The following is a 27,829-nucleotide window of genomic DNA, read 5'->3' on the forward strand; positions in this document are numbered from 1 at the left end:
TGTGTCGGTGTGACGTAAAGCAAATAGCAAAAAAAAAAAAAAAAACCCCTTTCTAACACCCGTCAAGTACACTTTATAATCTCCTATCTCTTCCTCATTATCTCCCCTTACCCGAATATCACTTACTCCTAGCACATCCAGATGCATCCTCTTTGCTGACTCAAAGTTCTACCTTCTTTCTTCCATAAGCCCCATTAATATTGATAGCTCCCCATCGAATTCCATTTCGTTCGCCAAGTTGTTTCCAAGGAGTCCCTCGCCTGTCAAATGGGAGTGGGAGTCCATTACTCCCATAGGTCCGAGGCTTGCTTAAAGTGTTCTGAGCTCGGTAAATTCATGAAGCAGGATGCTACGCTACTTGCACATAGTCCAAGTGAGGATCTCTCCTCTAATGGGTTATGGACCACAGGTGAATTGTATAGTCCTAGCCGCCTGAGCACAAGGAGGGCCATGATTCAGAATATGTCCGAGATGCCCACTGCCATTCCATAGCAACTAGTATCCCGACTCTCAGGACCACTTACTAGGCCACTCAGCTGTTGCCCATGGTTCACGAACTAGGACGTGACTACAGTAACCCACAAACATGATCACATCACATTTTCTCAAAAATCCTATATTACGTTTACTTCATCAGATGCACTAATGCACTTCTTACATTGTTAGGAAGAGTGTTGTTTTAATTTAGATTTCCATATTCTTTTATTAATTTATTTTATTAATTCGACGTCCTCCAGCCACTTCGTAGTCCTGTATTATCATGCTCAGAGTGTGGAGCCGGCAACTATGTACAACATACCGGTAGCCAGCATTGTGCAGTTTTGGCTGAGTGGCGTCATTCTCTCGTTTTGCTTCATCCGCGACAGTCTGAGTTGTGTTTCACTTGCTAGTTAAAAGAGATTTTTGTCTTCATAAGCGTTCTCTATGTGAGTGATGCATTGTGTTAATATTTTTATTGAACTAACATCTATCAGCATGCCACAACGTGGCTGCAAGAACAATCCATATACATTCTGCTATGTATGTGGAAGTTTCGTGCCGATGAGACAGCGCGCAATGTAACCGAGTTCGTGAGAAAGGCCTACTATGCCTACTTTGGCTTAAAACTTGGAGACCAAGACAAGCCGAGGTCACCACATAAAGCTTGTAGAACCTGTATAGAGCAGTTACGGCAATGGGTGAACAGTAAACAAACTGCATTGCCATTCGGTATTCCAATGGTGTGGCGAGAACCCCCAGACCACAGAACTCGCTGCTACTTCTGTTCTGCGAATGTGAAGGGATTTAACAGCAGCAACAAAGGAAACATTGTGTATCCAAGCAATATTTGATCTACAGTTTTACCCGTTCCTCATGGCCCTGATACACCAGTACCACAGCTTCCAGAACATTTACAGGATTGTCTCTCTTCTGAATCTGACGCAGAAATGACGGGCACTAACTCTGACTGTGATTTCTCCCCTGATGTATTGAAAAATAACCGAGACTGTTCGAGCAAATGCATTAAATGACTTTGTTCAAGATCTTGGCCTTACGAAGGAATCTGCCGAGTTACTCGGGTTTAGACTGCAGCCATTCCCGTTGCTCATTCAGTTATTATGCGAGAAACATATGGATATCTCAAAATGCTGTTGTGTAAACTGAAGTACCAGGAACACAATTGGCAAGTGTGTGGTGATTTCAAAGTGATAGTATTCTATTAGTTTACAAGGAGGTTACACAAAGCACCCCTGCTTTCTGTGCGAGTGGGACAGTCGAGCAAGGTTACATCACTGGACTGGAAAAGAATGGCCAGGTAGACAATGGATTGTAGAGTCAAAAAACATAAAACAAAAAACTCTTGTTCACAAGAGCAAAATACTGTTACCTCTGCTTCATATCAAACTAGGGCTTATGAAGCAATTCGTTAAGGCCCTAATAATGAAGGGTAATGCTTTCAGTACCTGTGTCATCGATTCCCAGGCATAAGTAATTCCAAAATCAATGAGGGTATTTTCACAGGTCCAGATATCAGAGAACTTCCTTCTGATGCTGATTTTGAAGATGTTACGTGCGCTGCAGAGCGATCGGCATGGGCAGCATTCCGGAATGTAGTCAGAAAATTTCTTGGAAACGCAAAGGATTCAGACTACAAACAAATGGTGGATAGATTGCTTGTTTCTTTCCAAGATTTAGGCTGCAAAATGAGCTTGAAAGTGCACATGTTACATTCACATCTGGGCTATTTCCCTGAGAACCTAGGAATGCTGAGTGAAGAGCAAGGAGAAATATTCCATCAGGATCTATAGGAAATGGAACACAGATATTAAGGGAAATGGAACAAAAACATGCTGGCAGATTACTGCTGTTTACTAAAGAGAGAAGGTCCAACTACTCCTCACACACGAAAAGCAAGGCAAAAACATTCCTTATACTAAGGTAGGACATTATAAAATTGAAACTGTAGACTTACCATTCTCAGTACGTTATGAGGCTTAATGCGTGGTAAATTTTGGTCCATTTGGCTGTGTTTTTCTACAGATTTGTTAACATAATACAATACATTTCTTTATATTATGTTCATAAGTATACCGGTGTAAGATAGTGTTCAGATGGGTGAAAATAATAAGAAAGAAGCGTTCTTTACATGTGATAATAGTAATCTTGCATGTGCGCATGCTGCATATTTATCAAATTTTCATTTTGAATTTGCACGAAAACGTGGTGTGATAAGGGGAAAACTGACTTCAGTTCCAGAATCAGCATGCCCGAAATATAAAAGATCACTATGTAAACTTCATGCATTGATTGGAAAGTTTGAATTCGCAGGTCAGTGTATTAGACCAAGAACAAATTTATATGAAGGCTGAAAAGAAAAGAAAAAGAAATATGCAGTTTTGACATTTAGAAATAAGCAGTCATGTCAATTATGAACATCATTAAAAAACAAAATATTGAAATTGTGTACAGGACCAATAATAATTATAATGAAGTAATTTTTAATTCTAATACCGTAGAGACTAACAGTAATTATAGCAAGTCAGGAATATGCAGACTGACATGCCAAACCTGTAAACAACAGTATTTGGGCAGGCAGGGTGGAGTTTGGTAGTCCGGTACAAAGAACGTCAACGTGGTGAAACACAAAAATGTATTCAGCAATGAAAGAACATGTGAAAGACAAGTCATGAGTTCACAGACATAGAACATAATATGAAACTTATACATTTGGCCCAGATAGATTTATGAATCTTCCTGAGAGTATTGAAATTTGCCTAGCACAAAGGAATAATAGCAAACTCAGTCTTAACGAAAATGGTTCAGAAGATAATCCATTATTTAAACAGTTAGCATCTAGATACATTGGGAAGAAAAGGGACAAAATTAAAAGTAAAAGATCCCTTAGCAGTGTTTACCACACATGAAGTATGTCATCAGGTCAGTATCCTCCCCTGGTAATTTTCCCCACTTAGCTGTTTATGTTTAAGCCACGCTGGTTAGGCAGGCAGCAGATCATTCAGTGCCTATTCAGCCCTCAAGATGCACAGTCGCCATGCTTATATACATGTATTTGACACTGTAAGTTCATAACTTTGTAAAATCATCTTTCTTATTATTTTATTTATATAGATTTCACTAATGGTTCATGGGTTATTCATTGTAGGTTAAGAAGATTGACTTGGGATTGGCATACAACTAAACTTTTGTGCTTCTCCATATCGGTACCATAGCAAGAAGAAGGGCTAGGCATTATTAATACAAAGATAGGCACGTTTAACTTATGATTAAAATATCAATTTTAATTATGTTTTAAACAATAGTTCAGAAACCAACTCTTAATATAATCGTATGAAATAATATCTATGCCAGGAAGGGAGTGCTTAATGATTGGAACGGTAACAAACAAGTTTTAGGATATAAGCATGGACAAATTTTCTTTCAGATGAAGGTGTTTTAGACTGCAACAAATTACAGAACTATTAGCATTTTAATGTGGATTTTCATGTAAACAGTTTATTTGCATGTGAATTTTTGTTTAGACGTTATGTGTTGTAGATATATGTTCTCCGTAAGGATTTTGAGATTTTATTAGTCGCTGAAGAAAATAATATATCTGCTCTCGAAACATGTATGATGTTAGGATGTAGTAAATAAGTAAACATATACTATTGTGTATTATTTGTATCGACAGGTGGACATTATGTTAGTCTTTTTTCACAGTTTTGGTAAAATGTTCTCATACAAGGCTTGATATCAAACAGATGAGGTGGAATACGATGGAATAGCAATCTCTCCTAAAATCTGTCTTAGTTTTTCCTATGAAATGCAGTCAAACACTTTTTTATAATCTAAAAAGCAAATGAGGACAGGGGTGCAAATTCTCATAATTTTTAAAATAATTTTCTCAGGTTGAGGATCTGTTGTTATGTAACTTTCCCTTTAATAAATCCAGTAGCCGGGCTGAGTGGCTCAGACGGTTAAGGCGCTGGCCTTCTAACCCCAACTTGGCAGGTTCGATCCTGGCTCAGTCCGGTGGTATTTGAAGGTGCTCAAATACGACAGCCCCGTGTCGGTAGATTTACTGGCACGTAAAAGAACTCCTGCGGGACTAAATTCCGGCACCTCGGCGTCTCCGAAGACCTTGAAAAGTAGTTAGTGGGACGTAAAGCAAATAACATTATTATTATTAATAAATCCAGCCTGTTCTTCTGATAACTAAGGCTGTATATAATATTTTAGATGTTAATGATGTGCAGCATAACCTGATGATGATGATGATGCTTGTTGTTTTAAGGGGCCTAACATCGAAGGTCATCGGCCCTGTAGCATAACCTTGCGTGCATATAATATCAATGCAATAGTGTTATAATTTGCACAGTTCTTGATTGAGCCTTTCTTGTGGATGGAGATTAAAATAAAGCTGGTCCAGTCTTCTGTCCATTTTCCAGTGTTCCAAATTATGTCACAGAATTGGTGAAATATGCTTATGCCTTCACCCTCCATCTCATTGATCATTTCCTTTGTTATGTCATCAGTGCCAGAAGCTGTATTGTTCTTTATGTGTGTGATAAAATTCTAAATTTCACTGCACAGGATTGAAGGCTTTGTTTCAGAAGACCCTGTACATGTGTTTGAAATGGCATTATTTAACATCAGACCTCAGGCAATACCTTCCAAGCCAGATGCATATTTCTTTGGCTGCATGGCAGTTACAAAGGCAGCCTGTGAACAGTGTCTGTGGCATTCTCTTAGGATATGTTAGGACTTGGCCAAATGCATCAAGCCTCCCCAGGGTAGTCTGGTATAAAAGTCGTTAAATCTGTATTTCCTAAGGGATGCTGCCCCCTTTAGTATAAGAACAGTAGAACAAAATGATTGATGAATATCCCCATTTCCTGGGTGCCACCAGTACTGACAGGGGAATCTTCAAGATTGTGGCGAGCATTACGTTCTCCAAGCATGCTGAAAGCGTGTACGATGAGCTTGAAGGAGTTATGAAGATGAGAAATCGTAGCTTGCTGCTGAAGACCAGCGCATCCCAAGTTGAAGCTCTGCTGAAGTGTGCCCACTTTGGCAATATTCCTGTCAAAGTAAAAAAGCAAAAAATCTCTGAACCAGATTTGTAGTGCTGTTTTCCACTGGGATCTGGCGTTGGACACTGATGAAGAGCACATGGATCAATCAGTCACTACTGATCTGCATTTAGGGCAGTCACCCAGGTGGCAGATTCCCTATCTGTTATTTTCCTAGCCTTTTCTTAACTGATTGCAAAGAAATTGGAAATTTATTGAACATCTCCCTTGGTAAGTTATTCCACTCCCTAACTCCCCTTCCTATAAACAAATATTGGCATGAATTTGTCCTCTTGAATTCCAACTTCCTCTTCATATTGTGATCTTTCCTACTTTTAAAGACACCACTCAAACTTATTTGTCTGCTAATGTCATTCCACACCATCTCTCCACTGACTGTTCAGAACATACCACTTACTGCAAAAAATCAGCTTTGTTTCCCGTATCAAATCTTATTCACATTTAATCAATAAAAGTAAATATCCACCTTTGTGATACTTATATTTTCCTTAAGCAAATTAATTATTTATAGTAAATGTTTCTTTCCTTGGGAACATCTTCAGCTGTGTTACAACGCATAGGTGAAATAGCACAAAATAATTGAAATCTGTGAGGAGGATTGAATAATAGGGTGGTGAAATGGGAAGGGAAATGGATCTACTTTGTTTTAACCTATTTTAAAACAATTTCTATTCACTTGAACAGATGTTTTTTTTCAGCACTATTGTTCACTGTGATGTATATGTTTCCTAGTTGTTTATTATTAAAAAATGTTTTTGAAAAATAATTTTTCTTGCTCATGTTCTGTTTTTACTACAAAACTGTTCTCTTCAGCTGCTCTTTTCCGAGGTGAATGTTGTCATTTGTTTTTGTTTTATAGAATGGGGGATTGCTTTTGAATTAGCGTGTATTAAAATCTGCACAGGTTACCCTAGTATTTAAAAGAATGGTATCTTACTTTGTTATTACGGCAACCTATTTGGCCTTGGAGGGGTCTAGCGGCAACTGATGCAGCTTTCCATCTTGTGAAATAACGATGTGTACATTCTAAAGCTTGCTCCTCCTTTGGGGGAGGCAAAGCTGTGCAGTGGGGAGGAGGCCTGTCGCTTACATTCGCAGTTTCAATGGCTTCAGAGGAAGGGGTAGGGGGAATAGATATTCGAGAGGATGGAGGTTCGATCGATTTCTTTCTTTTACAGTCTTATTTTTTATGCCTATACTTCAAAATGTTATATTATTCCTTTGTAAAAATGGTTCCTATTATCAATTATATTATGAAGGTTATTGTCTTGATTGCCTTGTTGATCTAAAGAAATATATGTAGTTTCTAGTGCGTTTGGTAGACTGTATTTGTTTTACGTAAAATTGTCAGATCTTGCTGTATAGTAGTGAACTGATGACTGGTTGCACTCATAAGTTGGCCCAGACCATTGTAAAGATGGTTTTGTCCGAGAGCTGACTTCCTTCTTACAGAATACTGTTGATCGCAACTGCGAGCTCACTGCATTAGCTTTATTGAACTTTGATTCAATCTCACTTACTATATTACCATCTTGGGAGAACACACATCCTAAATACTTGTGTCCCTGAAGATGGTTTTCCGTGGTTTCCCATTTTCATACCAGGCGAATGCTGGGGCTGTAGCTTAATTAAGGCCACAGCCGCTTCCTTCCCTATCCCACCGTCGCCATAAGACCTCTCTGTGTCGGTGCGACGTAAAGCAAGTAGCAAAAAAATACTTGTGGTTGTCTACCTGTTCCAGCTTTGTATCACCAATCTGACATACAGTTCTCTCGGATTTCTTACCTGCTGACAGTAATTTAGTCTCCGAAAGGCTAATTTTCACACCATACTCATTGCACCAATTTTCAAGTTCCAAGATGTTAGACTGCAGGCTTTTGGCACAATCTGCCATTAAGACCAAGTCATCAGCATAGGCTGGACTGCTTACTACATTTCCACCTAACTGAATCCCTCGCTGCCACTTTATACCTTTCAGGAGATGATCCTTGTAAACTATGAACAACAAAGGTGAAATATTACAGCCTTGTCTAACCCCTGTAAGTACTCTGAACCAAGAACTCATTCTACCATCAAATCTGACTGCAGCCCATTGTCAATTAAATGCCTTTGATTGATTTTAATAATCTACCCTTGATCCCATAGTCCCCCAGTATGGTGAACATCTTTTCCCTCGGTACCCTGCCATATGCTTTCTCAGATCTATGAAACATAAACACAACTGTCTATTCCTCTCGTAGCATTTTTCAGTTACATGGCGCATACTCAAAATCTGATCCTGACAGCCCCTCTGTGGTCTGAAACAACACTGGTTTTCATCCAACTTCCTCTCAACCACTGATCGCACCCTCCCTTCCATATTGCCAGTGAATACTTTGCCCGGTATACTAATCAATGAGATACCTCGATAATTGTTGCAATCCTTCCTGTTCCCTTGCGTATAGATAGGTGCAATTACTGCTTTTGTCCAATCTGAAGGTACCTTACCAATACTCCATGTTAATCTTACTACTCTATGAGCAATTTCATCCCTGCCTTCCCACTGTACTTCACCATTTCAGGTCTAATTTCATCTATTCCTGCTGCTTTAGGACACTGGAGTTAATTTACCATCCTTTCCACTTCGTCAGGCGTAATTTCACCATCATTTTCCTCCTTGCCATGCACTCCGTTGTCCGTGACACCACCAGGAAGATTTCCTTTTACATTGAGAAGATTTTCAAAATATTCCCTCCACCTGTCCAGTGATTCCCTGGGATTTATTATGAGTTCACCTGAATTACCCAAAACACTGTTCATTTCATTTTTCCATCCCTTCCTAGGATTCTTTATTACTGTCCAGAAAGGTTTCCCTGCTGCTTGACCTAGCCTTCCCAGATTATTACCAACATCTTCCCAGGACTTCTTTTTGGATTCAACAACTGTTGGTTTTGCTCTGTTTCTTTCATCTATGTACAATTTCCTGTCTGTTTCAGCCCTTGTTTGGAGCCATTTCTGATGAGCCTTCCTTTTACGTTTACAAGTTGCTCTCACTTTATCATTCCACCAAGATGTTCGCTTTTTCCCATCTTTACACACAGTTGTTCGTAGGCATTCTCTTGCTGTTTCTACTACATCATCCCTGTATGCCAGCCATTCTCTTTCTATGTCCTGAACCTGCTTACTGTCCACTGTTCAGAACTTCTCAGTAATTATACCCATGTACTTCTGTCTAATTTCCTCATTCTGGAGATTTGCTACCGTTATTCATTTTCAGACAGATTTCACCTTCTCTATCCTAGGCCTAGAGATACTTAGTTCACTACAGATCGGATAGTTGTCTGTTTCATCGAAAAATCCCCGTAAAATCCGTACATTCCTAGCAGATTTCCTGAATTTGAAGTTGGTTAGGATATAGTCTGTTATGGATCTGGTACCCTACCTTCCCATGTGTAGCGGTGAGTAGCCTTATGCTTGAAGAATGTATTCATAACTGCAAAATCCTTACTAGCACAGAAGTCCAGCAAACACTTCCCATTCCTATTAGCTTCCATATCTTTCCCCACATTGTCCAATCACCCTTTCGTATCCTTCAGTTCTATTTCCAACTCTCACATTGAAATTGCCCATTAGCACTGTCCTGTCCTTGCTGTTGACCCTGAGTACGATGTCACTTTGTGCTCCATAAACTTGTCAATTTCATCCTCACCTGCATCCTCACATGGTGAATACACTCAGACACTTCTCGTTCTAATTCTCCCAACTGCCAAATATATGTTGCGTGCAATAGTATTCCTGTTACAGAGCCCTACCCCAGACTCTGCCCTTCCCTTTTTAACACCCGTCAAGTACACTTTATAGTCTTCTATCCCTTCCTCGTTATCTCCCCTTACCTGAATATCGCTTACTCCTAGAACATCCAGATGCATCCTCTTTGCTGACTCAGCCAGTTCTACTTTCTTTCTGCCATAAGCCCCATTAATATTGATAGCTCCCCATCGAATTTCACTTCGTTCGCCAAGTTGTTTCCAAGGAGTCCCTCGCTTGTACAATTACTTCACATTTAATAAAAAGATATACAAACAGGAAGGCCTCCCTATGGGAGCTCCTGCTTCTGGCATTTTAGCCAACATTTATCTGGATCATCTTCAACAGACTAAAATAATAGGACAAATAGAAATTTCACTTATGCATTGTAACATAGCTGAAGATATTCCCAAGGAACGGAGTTTGTATTATAAATAATTAATTTGTTTAAAGCAAATATAAGTATCAAAAAGGTGGATATTTACTTTTATTGATTGGGTGGCTCTGTTTCTAGAAAATAGAACTCGGAGAATTAGAGTAGGTGAAGCTGTATCTGTCCCTGTAAAAATTAAGAGGGGAATTCCTCAAGGCAGTATTATTGGACCTTTATGTTTTCTTATATATATCAATGATATGTGTAAAGAAGTGGAATCAGAGATAAGGCTTTTCGCAGATGATGTTATTCTGTACAGAGTAATAAATAAGTTACAAGTTTGTGAGCAACTCCAAAATGACCTCGATAATGTTGTGAGATGGACAGTAGGCAATGGTATGATGATAAACGGGGATAAAAGTCAGGTTGTGAGTTTCACAAATAGGAAAAGTCCTCTCAGTTTTAATTAGTGCGTTGATGGGGTGAAAGTTCCCTTTGGGGATCATTGTAAATACCTAGGTATAAATATAAGGAAAGATCTTCATTGGGGAAATCACATAAATATGATTGTAAATAAAGGGTACAGATCTCTGCACATGGTTATGAGAGTATTTAGGGGTTGTAGTAAGGATGTAAAGGAGAGAGCTTATTTGTCTCTGGTGAGACCTCAACTTGAGTATGGTTCCTGTGTATGGGACCCTTACCAGGATTACTTGATTCAGGAACTGGAAAAAATCCAAAGAAAAGCAGCTCGATTTGTTCTGGGCGATTTCCGACAAAAGAGTAGCGTTACAAAAATGTTGCAAAGTTTGAGCTGGGAAGACTTGGGAGAAAGGAGACGAGCTGCTAGACTAAGTGGTATGTTCCGAGCTGTCGGTGGAGAAATGGCGTGGGAGGACATCAGTAGACGAATAAGTTTGGATGGTGTCTTTTATAGTAGGAAAGATCACGATATGAAGATAAAGTTGGAATTCAAGAGGACAAATTGGGGCAAATATTCGTTTATAGGAAGGGGAGTTAAGGATTGGAATAACTTGCCAAGGGAGATGTTCAATAAATTTCCAATTTCTTTGCAATCATTTAAGAAAAGGCTAGGAAAACAACAGATAGGGAATCTGCCACCTGGGTGACTGCCCGAAATGCAGATCAGTAGTGATTGATTGATTGATTGATTGATTGATTGATTGATTGATTGATTGATTGATTGATTGATTGATTGATTGATTGATTGATTGATTGACTGATTGATTGATTGATTGATTGAGTTAATGTACATACCACTTTGTCGAGCAGCTCGTGTCCTTTCTCCCAAGTCTTCCCAGCCCAAACTTTGCAATACCGGGCGAGTTGGTCGTGCGGTTAGAAACGCGCAACTGAGAGTTTGCATCCGGGAGATAGCGGGTTCGAATCCCACTCTCTGCAGCCCTGGAGATTGTTTTCTGTGGTTTCCCATTTTCACACCAGGCAAATGCTGAGGTTGTACCTTAATTAAGGCCACGTCCGCTTCCTTCCCACTCCTAGGCCTTTCATATCCCATTGTTGCCAATAGATCTATGTCGGTGCAATGTAAAGCAAATTCTAAATTTAAAAAATTAAAAAACTTTTCAACATTTTTGTAACGCTACTCTTTTGTCAGAAGTCACCCAGAACAAATCAAGCTGCTTTTCTTTGGATATTTTCCAGTTTTCGAATCAAGTAATCCTGGTGAGGGTTCCATACACTTGAACCATACTCTGTTTGGAGTCTTACCAGGGACTTACATGCCCTCTCCTTTACATCCTTACTACAACCCCTAAATACCCTCATATCCATGTGCAGAGATTTGTACCCTTTATTTTACAATCCCATTTATGTGATACCGCAATGAAGATCTTTCCTTATATTAACACCTACGTACTTACAATGATCCCCAAAAGGAACTTCACCCCATCAACGCAGTAATTAAAACTGAGAGGACTTTTCCTATTTATGAAACTCGCATCCTAACTTTTAACCCTGTTTATCATCATACCATTGCGTACTGTCCATCTCACAACATTATCTATCGTTCTGGGATGCGATTTTATTTTATGTAAATATCACACGAGAACACGTTCACTTCCTTGTACAAATTACTTTATTTACACGGTAAGACACAACACACAATTATACATACTAGCAAGTGACACTGCAACTCTTAATAGCGGAGTAACCTGAAGTCGATTCTGACAAGTACAGATATCAACAACACAGACTAGCGCACTATAACATATACTCTCTTGAATTCCCCGACTCCACCTCGGAGCCCAACAGTCGCTCGCAGTCCATCACTTGCGTTCGAGTCCAACCTGACTCAGAGTCCAACACCGACTGAGTCCTGACTTGACTGTCTTACTGACAGACAGCTCAATATATATACTATTCGATCAGCCATGTAGAATGATCGATTTCTGGAAGAGTTCTTTCAACATTCTAATGAAACACACTCAAAACATCGATCGACCAGCTAGTCAAATGGAGTACACCAGTAATGGATCCAACTCGAACTTTTGTTACCATTTGCCAATACACATGGAAATCTCTACAACATTCCTAATGTCTCTGGATAATAAAACCTTACAGTAAGTTTCCAGAACCCTTCATATATACCAAATTATAGTACAGTAAGTCTAACATACGAACATTATGGAAATTTCTACCGCTTTCAACTATATAGTTTTTGAAGTTAAACTTATACATAATACGTATTTGAGGTTATACAAATTTATACTACATATTTACAGGGAACCATGTACTAGTCATGTTTAACATTTAATAAAAGATAATTTAGCAATAAATAAACTATAATTAAAATATATTAAACATAATAATTGAAGGTTTTTCATCGGTTACGATGTCGTACCTACGACATATGGAGGTCACTTTACAGTTTCTCATAATCTCGTTATTTATTACTCTATGGCGAATAACATCATCCGCAAAAGGCCTTTTCTCTGATTCAATTTCTTTACTCACATCATTTATACAGTATATTTAAGAAGACATAAAGGTCCAATAATACTGCCTTGAGGAATTCCCCTCTTAATTATTACAGGGTCCAGAGGTGCCAACTATTACGGATTGTATGTAATTATTATAGAAAAGCTGACATTATCACGAAAAAATAATTTTCTACAGGAAAAAGAAAAGAAGGAAAAATGTACAGTTCTTTCGAGCCTTTCTCCTAAATCGTCCTCGTTTCAATGCTTGTGAGTTGGCAACGATACTTTTTCGATCGTGGCTTCCTTTTGCTACCCATACACGTTGTAAGATTCATTGTGAATGGAGAAGCTCTTCTCCACTATAAATCCTTCAGCAATGTTGTATTTGCTGTGTTAAGCGTACCTACAGTTGACAGAAAGAATGAGAAAGGCGTGAGGCCTACATTAAGCACATCTGCACTGGAATCGCTTATGGTTCAGAAGACAAAAATGTTATCACAGTGGGAAGGATGCTTCAAGAAAAATTACAATGAAAAGCAGCTGCTGCATAAGAAACAAGCTACAAGGAATCAATGACCAGCATTTAAAGTAACATTTTATGTAATAATCCTTGCTGTGTAGCCTATGGAGTTCTACCTGTTTTATCACAGAACTTACAGGTTGTGTGCAAATTTTTATTGTGTAATATGATATACTTTTGAATAGATTGCTAGAGGGAAGGGCAAAAGGGGTATCATTATTGAGAAGGAAGTAGCATGCTTTGGACTAGACTTGAAATTTTTCTTGGGGGCGGAAGGCGATTACTGATAATCCACTTCTTGGCACCTCTGCAGTGTCAGATAATGCTTTGCCTATTCTAATTCTCTGAGGTCTATTTTTTTTAGATATAGCCAAGTATTCTGTCACTGTTTTGTCTAGTCCAATTGCATTCACTTTTGCTAGTAGTCTCCCTTGATCTATCGTACCAAATGTCTTAGATAGGTCATTCGCAATACAGTCCATTTGACCTCCTGAATCCAAGATATCTGCTATATCTTGCTGGAATCCTACAAGTTGAGCTTCTGGAATAACCTTTCGTAAACCCGAACTGCCTTCTATCGAACTAGTTATTCATTTTGCAAACATGTCTAATATATTCAGAAAGAATGCTTTCCCAGAGCTTACAATATGCATGCATGTCAAACTGACTGGCCTGTAATTTTCAGCTTTATGTCTATCACCCTTTCCTTTATGCACAGGGGCTACTGTAGCAGGTCTCCATTCATTTGGTATATCTCCTTCATGCAAACAATAATCAAATAAGTACTTCAGACATGGTACTATATCCCAACCCGTTGTCTTTAGTATATCCTCCAAAATCTTATCAATTCTAGCTGCTTTTCTGGTTTTCAACTTTTTTATCTTATTGTAAATGTCGTTATCATAAGTAAATTTTAATACTTCTTTAGTATCAGTCACCTCCTCTATCTGGACATTATACTTGCAACCAACAATCTTTACATACTGCTGACTGAATACTTCTGCCTTTTGAAGACCCTCACATACACACTCCCCTTGTTCATTAATGATTCCTGGAATGTCCTTCTTAGAACCTGTTTCTGTCTTAAAGTACCTATACATACCCTTCCATTTTTCACTAAAATTTGTATGACTGCGAATTATGCTTGCCATCATGTTATCCCTAGCTGACTTCTTTGCTAGATTCAATTTCCTAGTAAGTTCCTTTAATTTTTTCCTTACTTCCACAGCCATGAATATTTCTTTCCAACCTGCACCTGCTTCTTAGTCTCTTTATTTCTCTGTTATAATATAGTGGGTCTTTACCATTCCTTATCACCTTCAGCGGTACAAACCTGTTTTCACATTCCTCAAGAATTGCTTTAAACCCATCCCAGAGTATGTTTACATTTTTATTTACCATTTTCCGCCGATCATAGTTACTTTTTTAAACTCCCTCATGCCTTCTTTTATCAGCCACATGGGACTGGGTCTTTACAATTCCTTAGCACCTTTAAAGGTACAAACCTGTATTAACATTCTTCACCAATTTTTTTTTTTTTTTTTTTTTTTTTTTTTTTTTTTTTTTTTTTGAGTTATGTCACACCGACACAGATAGGTCTTATGGCGACTATGGGATAGGAAAGGCCTAGGAATGGGAGGAAGCGGTTGTGGCCTTAATTGCCTGTTGTGAAAATAGGAAACCACAGAAAACCATCTTTAGGGCTGTCGACAGTTGGGTTCGAACCCACTATCTCCCGGATGCAAGCTCACAGCTGCGCAGCCCTAACCGCACGGCCAACTCGCCTGGTAACAATTGCTTCAAACCCATCCCAGAGTATGTTTACATTTTTATTTACCGTTGTCCACCGATCATAGTTACTTTTTTTTAACTTCCTCATACCTTTTTTTAAATCCTTTCTGTCACATTTATTTTTAACTACCTATGACAAAAACAGCTTTGTGATCTTTAATACCATCTGTTACTTCGCTTTCTCAATAGCGCTCGCCTAGGTTTACCAGCACCACGTCCAGAATATTCTTCGGTTCCATCACTTTCTGAATCAGCTGTCCTACCCATATTAACTTATTTGCCATTTGTTGGTCGTGCTTCCTGTCATTTACATTACCTTCCCAATTGACATTTGGTAAATTGAGATCACCCGCTAGTCACATTCCTTTCCATATTGTTTCCCATATAGCTGATTATCTTGTCAAATAATTCCGAATCGGCATCAGTGCTACCCTTTCCCATTCTGTAGACTCCAAAGACATTAAGTTGCTTATTATCCTTAGAGGTGAGCCTTACACCTAGAATTTCATGCTTTCACCTTTAACTTGGATGATGCAAAAAGCTGTAGCTTGGTAATATTTTGGTGCAATACACGCTAAGTCAGCAACACTCCGACGAAGCAGAAGTGGTCACAAGGCCTTGGAGGCCAGTGCCTGTGGTGGTGGTTGTCCACACCCGCTGTATGGGATACTTTCCACTCTCCGCTATCTTGCTCGCATTTGTTCATGTTGTTACGAAATAACAAGTTGACTATTTTATTAAAATATAGTTCAATAAAATATATTTGCGCATTTATTAGTCATCTTCATGCAAAGCTTTCCAGCCTTCTTTTAGATCCGTGGGTTTGGACAGAGCGTTGACAGGGTTAAATCTTTCCCGTCTTTATTTTCTTCAAAATTACAACCCGATATGAGGATAAGATCTTCATCTGCGATATATAGTTTTTCATGTATTATGAAATACAGTACCACAATGACAAACGCGAAGGTCCCTCAAACCCTTGCTTATTAATTGATTGCAGCAGACATCTGGTGGCTCTGTGAGTAACTATAGACTTGCAACACAACTGCTAGATGTCATGAAGGTTGAACTTCTCCAGCAGTCTAACGTAGTGAAATGCAGGAAGGCTGAAAAACTTGCAACTGCTAGAGCAGTCCACCAGCCGTGTGGCATCGCTCCTGCATAACTGCTACAGCAGTCCACCGGCTATCTGGCACGGCTCTCTCCCAAATGCTATAGCAAACCACCAGAATGAAAATTTTAAGGCACATCAATCTTAATTCCATGTAACATTGTAATGACACTGATATTGAACAGATATTGGGAGGGTACATAATGGCCTGTTTGCGTGCACTCTTCTGCAATGGGTAGTGGTGCCAGATCATAAGTTTTTCTTATAATTTACTAGGTATTTTTAGTTTCAGTTATATTACATGTTTTTGTTTCCCTCTAAGACTGTTTCTTCTGGGGTTTTTTAAAGTCATCTGTTAAATGTGTACTTTGCAAGTCTTGTTTAAAAAAAAATACTACTGCATCAAATATACATGTTTAACTGTTCAAACAAGTTCTTTATTTTCTTGATATACTCAAAGCAGTTCATAAGTGCACTCTTCTTATATTGCTACATGCATTACAGAAAATGCAGAACTTGTTTCTGTTGTGTACATCATGCTTGCCTTGCTTATTAACAATGTTTTGCTGCAAATCTTAATTACATGTTATACTTAGAGGGCAAATAGTTTCTTCCCCTGCAGATTGAGTCAGTCAGATTGCATCTGTGGTGAATAATAGTTATTATTTAAGTAACAATAAAATAAAATAGCCTTACATTTAAACATGTTCACTGCAGACAAAGAAATCATTCACTGTAATTCAGTTTAAGTGTTAGATACCTTCATTCAAGATAGTCTCCTAGACTTAAGCTCTGAACTGACCCCACATGGTAATGTACACATTTCTGTTATTGGTCTTTGGAAATAAGGAATGAGAACTCATTAGTTTATTTGTGTAGATCATTGATCTTTCTCTTATAATAGGGTCTTGTAAGTCTTAAATATATTAGCAATTAGTTAATAGTATTTTGTTTATTTTACTAGTGTGTGTGTGTGCATGTGTGACTTGGTGAATATTTGCCACAGATTGATCCATCATTCGTTTATGCATATACTTTGCTGGGCCATGAATACGTGACAACTGAGGAGTTGGATAAAGCAATGAGTTGCTTCCGCAGTGCCATCCGTATTGATTCACGCCATTATAATGCTTGGTGAGTTTATTCCTTCATTTAATGTATGTAATTTACTGTGTTCACTTTTCTTTGTGAAATAAGAAATGGACTTTATTTGACTAACAAGGGGAAGACACTAACTGGGAAACTGACTTTGGGAGCAGGCATTGCACGATGGTAGTGTACCTTCAAGATGTTATTTAAAATATTAAGTAAGGTGCAGTGGCCAGTCAGTCCTGAAATAAAATGTTTCAAACTCTTCATAGCAGTTAACATTAATAAGTGTTTTTCACTTGCAACTCATCAGGCGGCTGAGGCAGTAGCATTCCAGCTTCACAACCCCGTTTGATGTTTCTTTTTCATTTGCCCTAATAGTTATTTAATGAATTTTATTCACTATCCCCATTTTTATTAAACATTATTTTAAATGCTCATTTCTGAAATTTCAGAAATTTGAACATCACTGGTATATGTGTTCGATTGACTCTGCACTTAAAGGTGTGCCGTAAAACTACCTCCTTGGCTAGTACAGCCATGAAATTCAAACGGAATATATAAATAAATATACATACATCGTATTTCCTCGCATATTATCCACCCCCACCCACCTTTTTTTTCCTTTTCTTTTATAGCCCAAAAAACAAGGCGAGGTCCAATATGTGATAGCCTCCCATTTCATGCAATGACTTCCAGATTTAAAGAACTATAAGTTATACGTGTATGTCATAATTTTCATTTCCCCTTGTCCAGCTCCCCCCAGGTCGGGGTGTTGATGGTTGCCTCTCCTTCCACCATTCCTCTTCAGTTCAAAAAGACCTGCACCAGGCCTCTCCGGAGGCCACACGCCATTATTTCTCTTAAGTAATTGTATTCCATTCCAATGTTCTTTTTTATGCTGTTCTTGACAGAGTATATCCATCCTGCTCTGGGCCCTCTTGCCCGCTTTCGCTCTTAGCCTCCAACACTCGTTTTGGTATTCTTCCTTCTTCCATCCTCATAACATGTCCAAACCATCTCAATTTATTCTTCTCCATCTTATCACTCAGTTTTTCCACCCCTATTTCTTTTCTGACCTCAACATTTCTTGTTCTTCTCCTTGTCTTCCTTACCATACTCTCTAAGAATTTCATCTCCCTGGCCTGAATTTTACTCTCATCTCTTGCTGTCAGTGCCCAACTCTCTGATGCATATGTTAATATAGGGATATAGTACATTCATAGGAACTTATCCGTTCCACAGCAACTTCCTAACATTCATGCATCTTTCATTATTTTACTTCCCAAATATTTGATCTTTCATTATTTTACTTCCCAAATATTTGAAGCATTCAGCCACCTCAAGATTTTGTCCCCTGATACTACAGATTCCTTTTCCTTCTCTTTCCCCTCCTGTCATCACCACTGTTATTCTCCACATTGATTTTCATAACATAGTTCTCAATATTGTCATTTAAAGTATTTAGTTGGATTTGCGCTTCTGTACTGTTGTCTCCCCAGATCACTATGTCATCTGCAGACAATATTATTTTCATATTCCCTCTATATGTTGCCTTTGTTTCTTTTAGAATTTCATCCATAAGTGTTATAAATTAAAAAGCTGATAATTATTGTTCCACCTTATCAATACAATAGTTGCTGTCAGCTTGTTAAATTATGCTACACATCAATATGGACCATGAAGTTGATTACTTGCACTATAAATGAATCGGTTATTTGTAAAACCACGTGAGTTCACATTTTTACGAAAATTAGTTATCGGTTCTATAACAGTCTCTAGGGGTAGACTCATCATTTCCAGTCTAAAGAACTTCAGTCCAGTCATTACTAAGCCATCTATATAATCTTAAAATATTGAGTTCCTTTCGAAACCACGTCAGTCCTGGACTGACGTGGTTTTAACGCGGAATGCCATGATGTGCCCATGATGAACTACACTATCATGCACATCATGCATTCAGTGTTTTAAAAAATGTTGGACAGTGAGTGTAATTCAACAAGTTCGTTGCAAGTAAAGAAAGGAAAGGAATGTGTTATGAACAGAGACGACTGTAAAAAAGAGGGGATAAAGTATTGAAAAGTGAAGGGGCTCCAACCCACTAATCACAGAGGGAAGTATATAGCTGCAAGGAGATCTATGCATGTAAGTACAATATACTGTTTACTTTAGGTTATCGCTATGTAGTTTAGGTGGGAATATATGTCACAATAGTGTAGGTTTTATTCCAGTAACAAAACAGCATTTACATGTCATAAAGTAGGATTATGGCCAGAAACATATCACAGGCACTTATATTTTTGTTTCTGTTCCTTTTAGTTGCAAGCAACAGTGTTTTATGAAAATACCTGAACCAGATAGGATAGCCATTGTTCACAAAATTTCTTCATTTGAAAACAAAAATGAGTAAGATTTGTACCTTCAACGATTTAGAGAACTGCACAATTTTAAAGAGGAAACGCCCTTGGAAAGAGGATACAAAATGAAGAGGAAATGCCCCTGGAAACAGTACCCCAAAGCAAGAAACAGCAGCTTTGTTTATTTTGTTGTTGTTCATAACAAATGGATTAATATTTGTAAAAAAAAATCTTTCATCAGTCTGCATGGAGTAACTGATAATCATGTGCGCCATTTAAAAATGCAACCTACTTTAGCGTGGAGAACGTCCCGTGAATAAGCGCGTGAAACACCCCAGCTCAACAGCAATTCCTGGGGATACTTGCCAGCTGATAAGGAATCGCATAGAATCATTCCCTTTAAAAGAAGCTCTTTTTTCTAGTTGGACAGTGAAATATCCTGGTGTAAGACTACATATTTGACAGATGCATGGAATGTTCCAATTAAAAATCCTACTGAGAAAGTTACCTAAAAGTTCTATCTGAAATATTTCAAGGAAAATTATTTTTTCTTATTCCTTCAGTAGACTGCAGATAGATACATGTTCTATCTGTGAAGAACTTTACCCACAAACAGCAACTTTTGCCTTAAACTTGAACATTTTTTACATTCAAATTCAAAATTCTTAAGAAATACATAAGCATCAGCATTTGGAGATCTATACAAACTAACAGTTATCAAATTCTGATCAACCAGTTTCACACAACTAAATTCTCCCTCTAATTCCACACAATATTGACTTAAATCAATCTTTACAAATTTAAAACACCCTCAAAGTAAAATCCCAGCTCCCCCCTTTTACTTATTACTTCTACCAAATATATCTGCAACAGTACATCCATACAGCACAAAATATTCTACTTCATTTTGAGAAAGTTTTTTTTCTTCTTCCTTCGGAGACGCCAAGGTGCAGGAATTTAGTCCTGCAGGAGTTCTTTTACGTGCCAGTAAATCTACCGACACGAGGCTGACATATTTGAGCGCCTTCATATACCACCGGACTGAGCCAGAATCGAACCTGCCAAGTTGGCGTCAGAAGGCCAGCACCCCCACCGTCTGAGCCACTCAACCCGGCATTCATAAAATACCAATACATGAAACATCAGGTCAGAAATCTCCACCAATAATGAGTGATTATAAAAGTAGTTGCTGAGATTTAAATGACACCCAAAAGAATAGCATGGGTAAATCTCTCAATTTATTGCAAGTGAACTTTCTCAATTTGACGAAAGTGTTCTAATTCTAACAACTTATCTCTAATGCATTGGATATTCACTTGTAATAAATTGAGAGATTTACCCTGGCTATTCTTTTGGGTGTCATTTACCTCTTGGCAACTACTTTTTGTATCACTTAATATTGGTGGAGATTTCTGACCTGATGTTTCATGTACTGGTATTTTATGAATGCCATGCTGAGTGGCTCAGACGGTGAGGGCGCTGGCCTTCTGACCCCAACCTGGCAGGTTCGATCCTGGCTCAGTCCGGTGGTGTTTGAAAGTGGTCAAATAAGTCAGCCTCGTGTCAGTAGATTTAATGGCATGTAAAAGAACTCCTGCGGGACTGAATTCCAGCACCTCAGTGTCTCCGAAAACCATAAAAGTAGTTAGTGGGACATAAAGCAAATAACATTATTAACATTATTATTTTATGAATAGGAGAATGACATACCCCAGTTCGGCTACTTACTAAACTATCTTTGATAATGGTTTGATTTGGTGACCGATCTGATTCGGTTGCAGATGGTGGCTTTGGTTTATGTGGCCTGTTAAAATTCATAACATTTTCTAGTTGACTGAGCCAGCTTGAAGTACAGCTGGCTCTTTCTACTAGTTTTCCTGGTGGGTATTATAACCTAAGGGAGTTGCATTTTTCAAAGTACATATCTTATATTTAATAAAAGCGAAAACAATATTTGCAATCTTTCGTTTACCTGAATTGTTAGATGAAGGCCATGTTTTGTGTAACAGTGTATCTCAAAACTGCTACAATCAGTTACCTGACTATTATAAAAATGTTCACAAATTTTAACAATATCTGTATTAACTTCGTCCACTTCATTGTTCACACACGATAGTCTACTCATATCATGCCTGTGGGGCACGTTCACTACAAAGATGTTAGTGCGAGTCAGCTTCCCTGAAATAACACGTGTACTTGTAATACTTTTGAATTGATGGGTTAGGCCACATAATCTGTAATGGTAGAAAGTTAAATGATTGAAAACTCTTGCACGGATATCAACTTTCGAGGTGGAAGGGCCATAGTTTAGTACTACACTTCTAGCGAGTATTATATACGTTGTTGTTGTTGTAGCTGTCGGTAATATGCTGGTCACATGTGGTATCAGTAGTGTAGTGGTACGAATCCAAGATTATGCCCCATTGTAAGAGGGCCACAGTGTTTATCCAAATCTACCAAATCACATCACAGCACATATTCATTCGCTTACAGGGTATTCCAGTTACAAGTATGTTAATATTTTGCTAACTTATAGAGAAACAAGGTTGAATACATTTGAGCCACAATGCCTGTACCACAAGGAGTTTCTTGATGTAAGACTACCAACACGTTTTGAAACCTTGAATGACGATTGCGTTCAACTGGGACACTTGAAAGAGTACCTCGTGTTAGAGTTGCTCCTAAGACATCTGGTCCCAAATGAAGAGGCTGTTCTGGATGCTGTCCAGAATAATCCTCCTTTTAATACACAGACAATTGTACAAAAAACCAACATCAGCCGGTCGTCTGTTATATAAATATTGCACACATCAATACATTTCACATTGGGCAGAGTAGCTCAGACAGTAGAGCTCTGGCCTTCTAAGCCCAACTTGGCAGGTTCGATCCTGTCTCATTCCAGTGGTATTTGAAGGTGCTCAAATACGTCAGCCTTGTGTCGGAATATTTACTGGCACGTAAAAGAACTCCTGCAGCGCATCTCCAAAAGTTTAGAGCAGATTGTGAGAAAAAATTCTTTGCTAAACAACAATTACAACTTTTCATAAGCACACATACATTTTTTCCATTCTCTGAAACCACTTAGAAAATATCTCAGTCTAAGCTTCTTTCAGGATGTCACTTAGTGCACTCTCGTACGTTGCAATAGCCTCTTTATCTGATGAAAACTGCTGCCCATAATTTTTTTTCTTGGTCTTAGGGAACAGAAAGAAGTCATAGGGGGCCAGGTCAGGTGACTATGGGGGGATGAGATAACACTCGCACTTTTCCCTTTTCCAAAACGTCCATTGTTCTGGCAGCCCTGTGTGCATATGCATCGTCGTGATGCAGCGGAAGGTGCCCACTCTTAGACTTAGGGTTTTGTGACCTCCATATGGCAAGGCCTTTTGGGAAGACAATCATTCACGTACCATTCAGCATTGACTGTACAATGTGTGTCCAAAGTCACAGAGGTGAGATGCCACTATCTTCTTTCCAGAGTTCTGACTTCGTCAAACTCTTGTGGGTGGTTCATCCCCTGGAAAGCATCACACAGAAGGCTGTCTCTTTGTTTCAGCATCATAATGGTAGACCAATGTTTCATTACCTGTGACGATATTGTAGGTGTGTTGGGACTGCCCTCCATTGAATTTTTCTAGCATGAAACGACACCAGTCCACTCTTGCCTCATTTTGACTTTCTGTCTGGGAATTTGGCACCCAATGGGCACATCTCTTGGTAAGGCCTAAATAATTGTGAACAATGGCCTGCGCTGCTGTTGACCCAATATTTAGGGTGTCACAAAATGTAAGACTTGTATCTTCTTTGATCATTTTCCTCACAGCATTTGTGTTTTCCCGAGTCACAGCTGTTGCTGGGCGACCGGGGCGAGGTTCATCTTCAGTTGACTGCCGACCCCTTGAAAACTCATGAAACCAATTTCCAACTGCACCCCACTCCGCCCAAGAAAAGCATATAGCATAGAAGAATGGCATTCTTCGGCACATAAATTCTATTTATAATCATAAAAAGTCATTATGTGAAAACTGCGGTCATTAGATCCATCTTGCAATGTGTCAAATCAGAACTGCCTGTGCTTTCTTCCCGTGCTGTGGGGGAACCACCGCTGGGAGGGGTTGCACACGCAAGTTCCGAGGTCGAGAAACATCACACTTTCAAATGAAAAGAATCCCAATGTCCTCAGAATTACAGTTTACGGGCTGCTAAAATATTTCGGCATAGCCTTCGTATGAAGCTTCGAACCCCTGATCTAAGTAACTGTGAACTCCACCATTTAATTGGTGATGCAAATGAATAATGGTAATAATAATGTAATGTAATTCAATTACAACTGTATGTAAGAATATGACATTATGCGTATGTTTTACTGTTAACCTGTTGGCGTAGAGTGCCGAGCACTGCTCATCATGCAGTGAAGATTACACGTGGTGGAGTGACGAGCACTGGTCTCACAGTACACGCGTGTACTCTACTGCGATCTAGCAGGTTACGATCAAAGTTGTTTGTGTTTTAACTCATTTCTCCTTGAAGCGAAAGGTTTGAGCTTTCGAACGATATATCTTGATCCCTATTTCAATAGTATTTTTTCGCTAAAATTCAAGAGATATTTTGAGGAATCTTTATCTCTGCCACCAGGGGCAAGCACTGTTTTTGTCTGTTATCAACTACTATGCACACTTCTTGCATTTTACCTTCATTTCCTATCGGCGAAAAACCTGACTGTCAACAGCATCGTAAATTTTATCAATTCAGTGTTCTCTTGAGACTGTTTAATCCCATCCTTTTTCCTTATCACACGTTGACTTGCATTCCTTCGGGCGGGAGTGGAGATGGCTTCTACAAGCAGGTGCGGGTTATCGAGTGTGGAAATAGAGGATGTTTCAGAACAGTTGAGTGGTTCTGTGAAAGTTTGTTAGATTCAGATGGTGATTTGAGCGATGTGGATGACATTGCTGTACGCGAAGTCCTCGGTTCAGAATCAGATAAGAGTGACAGTGCACTGAATGGCAATGTGCATGTCACGGCTAATACATTTCGATGCTAAAACATGTCTAATTACGTGTGTTAAATAGAATAGTTTATAGGGAACCCAAGACCTAAGAATGAAGCAGTTGGGGAAACAAATTTATACGCTGAGCAAAGAATCTGATCTAGGGGCTTATAACCACTTTGTTCCAGAATGCAGGATTGGAAACCAGTCACGATGGATGAGATGTACGTTGTAATTGCTCTTTACATGCTAATGGGTATAATACAAAATCCTATGCTGTGGAGCTATTTTTCTAAAACTCTCTGTCCACCTCAATTTGTTGGTCTGTTATTTCAGCAGATAGATTTGAGTCAGTTAGTAATTTTATGCATTTCAACAACGAGGCAGTTGATTCATATCAGGGACCATGCAAACTTTTCAAAATTATCTGATTTTGTCCTACCTAAAAAATAAGTTCCCGGCTTTGTATTTACCAGAACATAACATCGCAGTTGACGAGTCACTAATCCTATGGCGGGGTAGATTTTCTTTTAGGCAGTATACACTGACTGAGAAAATGTCATGGGATAGCGGAGCACTGATGCACAGGTGTGATGTCTGTGCACCACACGCCCCCTGTGCCACAGGCAGTTGTATAGGAGACCTTGTGAGTAGTGGCTGTGCAGTTAACGTAAGATATTTCATTTTTCCGTATTGAACCAAGAATTACAATAAATAAACTTTATATATCCACCTATTCAATACACTTTTTATGCTGTTATATAATTACAACACATTAAATTTCACAGGACGAGGTTCAACGCCTATTTGCGTCATCTTCAGCTGTTTAAATCTAAGAATTTCATTTTTGTCCGTATTGAACTGAGAATGGAAGATAGGAAACTGCTGGTGGACCCTTTTAAGTTTCCTATCTTCCATCTTCAGCTATTATCGGAAAATAGGCAACCTTATGTTTAAAATTCATGACATATCTTAAAATGTTTGGTGTGAAACACAACAAAATATACATTAAAAACCTTGACACATTAAAAACTATTATCACAAGTAAAAGACTTGCGAGTCATGTAATAAAAAATTCATTAGTTGAGTGATATCCTTATGGACAAGCAGTTATAAAGTCCTTAAGTTTGACATGCGATTTGCTTTAATAAAATATTAAGATTCATTCAACTACAGTGTGTTTACTGCAGAATCATCTTGAAAATCATGAAGGTTTGCCGTATAGAATTTTCTGTGTCCTAGGCCTATGAGGTGGAAACATTTAAATGGCTTCTTGAGATGTTTGTAAAACCTATGTTTCTCAGTTCATTGCGGAACCTGTGAAAATATATGAAAACGCCATTAACGATCAAATGCTGGGGCTCTATACAACATAATTGTGATATAAAAATATGTAGGACTCACCTCAAACTGCCGTGGGACGGTCCTATTGCAAATAACGTACTATGAACAATGAGGCAGCTGTGTTCAGGTATGCATGATCTGGCGGTGCTAGGGAGGGGCAATAGGAGTGGGCCGAGGCAGTACGTGTGGGCCAGGCGTGTGGAAGGAGTCTGGTGGGCGTGGACTACGGAACGAATATTGGGAAAACTTATTGTGTATTATACGTAAAATTAAATTATTGTTTGGAATTTGAACATTTTTGAAAAATGTTATCAGGAAATCGAAGAGAACGTTCGGAGTCTCATAAATATCATTAAGGTTAAGATTTGCATTAAAATACTGGTCTAGATGAATGTAACATAATTCAGTAGCATCCAGCAATGGTCCTTTGCTTAAAGTCTCTAATATTTGTATATCTTGTTCCAAGTTTGTAAAATTATGTCTTAGCTCATGGACATGTTGCCCCACAGCGGAGAATATATTGTATTTTACTGCATTAACGTGCTCAGCATACATTATCTTAAATTTGCGCCCAGTTTGCCCCAGGTAGGCGCTGCCACAGTCATTGCACTGGAATCTGTATACACCTGATTTAAGATAAGGGTTGGATTTATTTACAGTAGCTGCATTATGTAAAACTTCGGTACTCTTGTTATCGGTACAAAAAGACATCTTTACATTATTCTTTTTTAATATATTGGTGACTCTGTGAATATTGTTATTAAATGTAAAAGTTGAATAGGAATTATGACTTGGTTTATCTCTGGTAAGCGTGGTATGCGGACGATGTTTAATCTTATTGATTATGCTTTCGATGAAAGAAACCTTATAGTCATTAGCGTAGGATATATTGCGAATAGTATTCAGCTCCTTGTTTAAATCAGCTTTAGACATAGGGACTCTAAAAGCACGGTCTACTAGGCTGAAGTACGTAGCTCTTTTATGAGCTTGTGGATGTGTTGAATCATGTCTTATAGTAACGCTAGTCTGTGTTGGCTTCCTGTAAATGTTGAAAGAAAAGGTTGGAGGCTGTCTCTTAATAGTTAAATCCAAAAAAATTAATTGATCCTTCCTTTTCAGTTTCCAAAGTGAACTTGATGTGCGGGTCTATGTTATTGAGTTTACTTAAGGTGGCCTTCGCATCTATTATCTGCTCATCTAGAACTACGAATACATCATCCACGTACCTAGACCAGTGGTGTATGTTACTGAACGTGTTTCCGTTATCTATCGCGGAATCTTCCAAAAAAAGTTCAAATAAATTTCTGCGAGAATCCCCGAGGCCGGAGACCCCATTGACAGCCCATTTTGTTTGTAAATTACACTATAAAATTTAAAGTAATTATTGTTAATTAACAATTTTAATAAATTCATAAAGTCTTGTATCTCCAATTCACTTAGGTAACTATAAGTTTTTAATTCTTGTGAATGATCGGTATTAACTTACTGGTATTAACGCTTGGAAACATGTTGACCACATCGATCGAATGTATTGTGTGGTAGGGTCGTAGTTCGAAATCGCTCAGTTTATTAACTAATCCAACAGTATTCTTAATTGATTTATTAGCTGTAAATCTATAATGTTGTTTGAGGAATTTCTGAATGAACTGTGCTACGTTGTAAAAAGGACTCGGTCTGTAGTTTATAATTGGTCTAATGGGGACTCCGGCCTTGTGGATTTTTGGAAGTGCTTTAGCTGTTGTAAGCCCCAGGTTCATGTTAATCAATTTGGTCTTTTCTTGTTCCGTAAAGAGAAAACCGCTTTCTTTAATGTTTGTTTTAATTGTTTTTGAAGTACTTGTGTTGGATCTTTCTTGGAGACTGTAAAGGTCTTATCATCGAAAAATATTTTGGTTTTCTGAATATAATCGGCCTTATGCATAATTTCTGTCGTAT

The 27,829-nt window shown here is 38.5% G+C and overlaps 1 protein-coding gene across 7 annotated transcripts in view; it reads left to right on the forward strand.

Moving 5' to 3' along the window:
• Nucleotides 1-27,829, forward strand: part of Cdc27 (cell division cycle protein 27) — a 507,070-nt gene that overhangs the window by 354,319 nt on the left and 124,922 nt on the right. For all 7 annotated transcript variants that reach the window (XM_068226370.1, XM_067141899.1, XM_068226371.1 and 4 more), the window contains one exon: nucleotides 17,121-17,248. In XM_068226370.1, coding sequence (XP_068082471.1) covers nucleotides 17,121-17,248 — 128 coding nt within the window. The remainder of the gene's footprint in view (nucleotides 1-17,120; nucleotides 17,249-27,829) is intronic.

This window comes from Anabrus simplex, chromosome 2 (assembly GCF_040414725.1).
Source record: "Anabrus simplex isolate iqAnaSimp1 chromosome 2, ASM4041472v1, whole genome shotgun sequence".
Classification (NCBI taxonomy): Eukaryota; Metazoa; Arthropoda; class Insecta; order Orthoptera; family Tettigoniidae; genus Anabrus; species Anabrus simplex.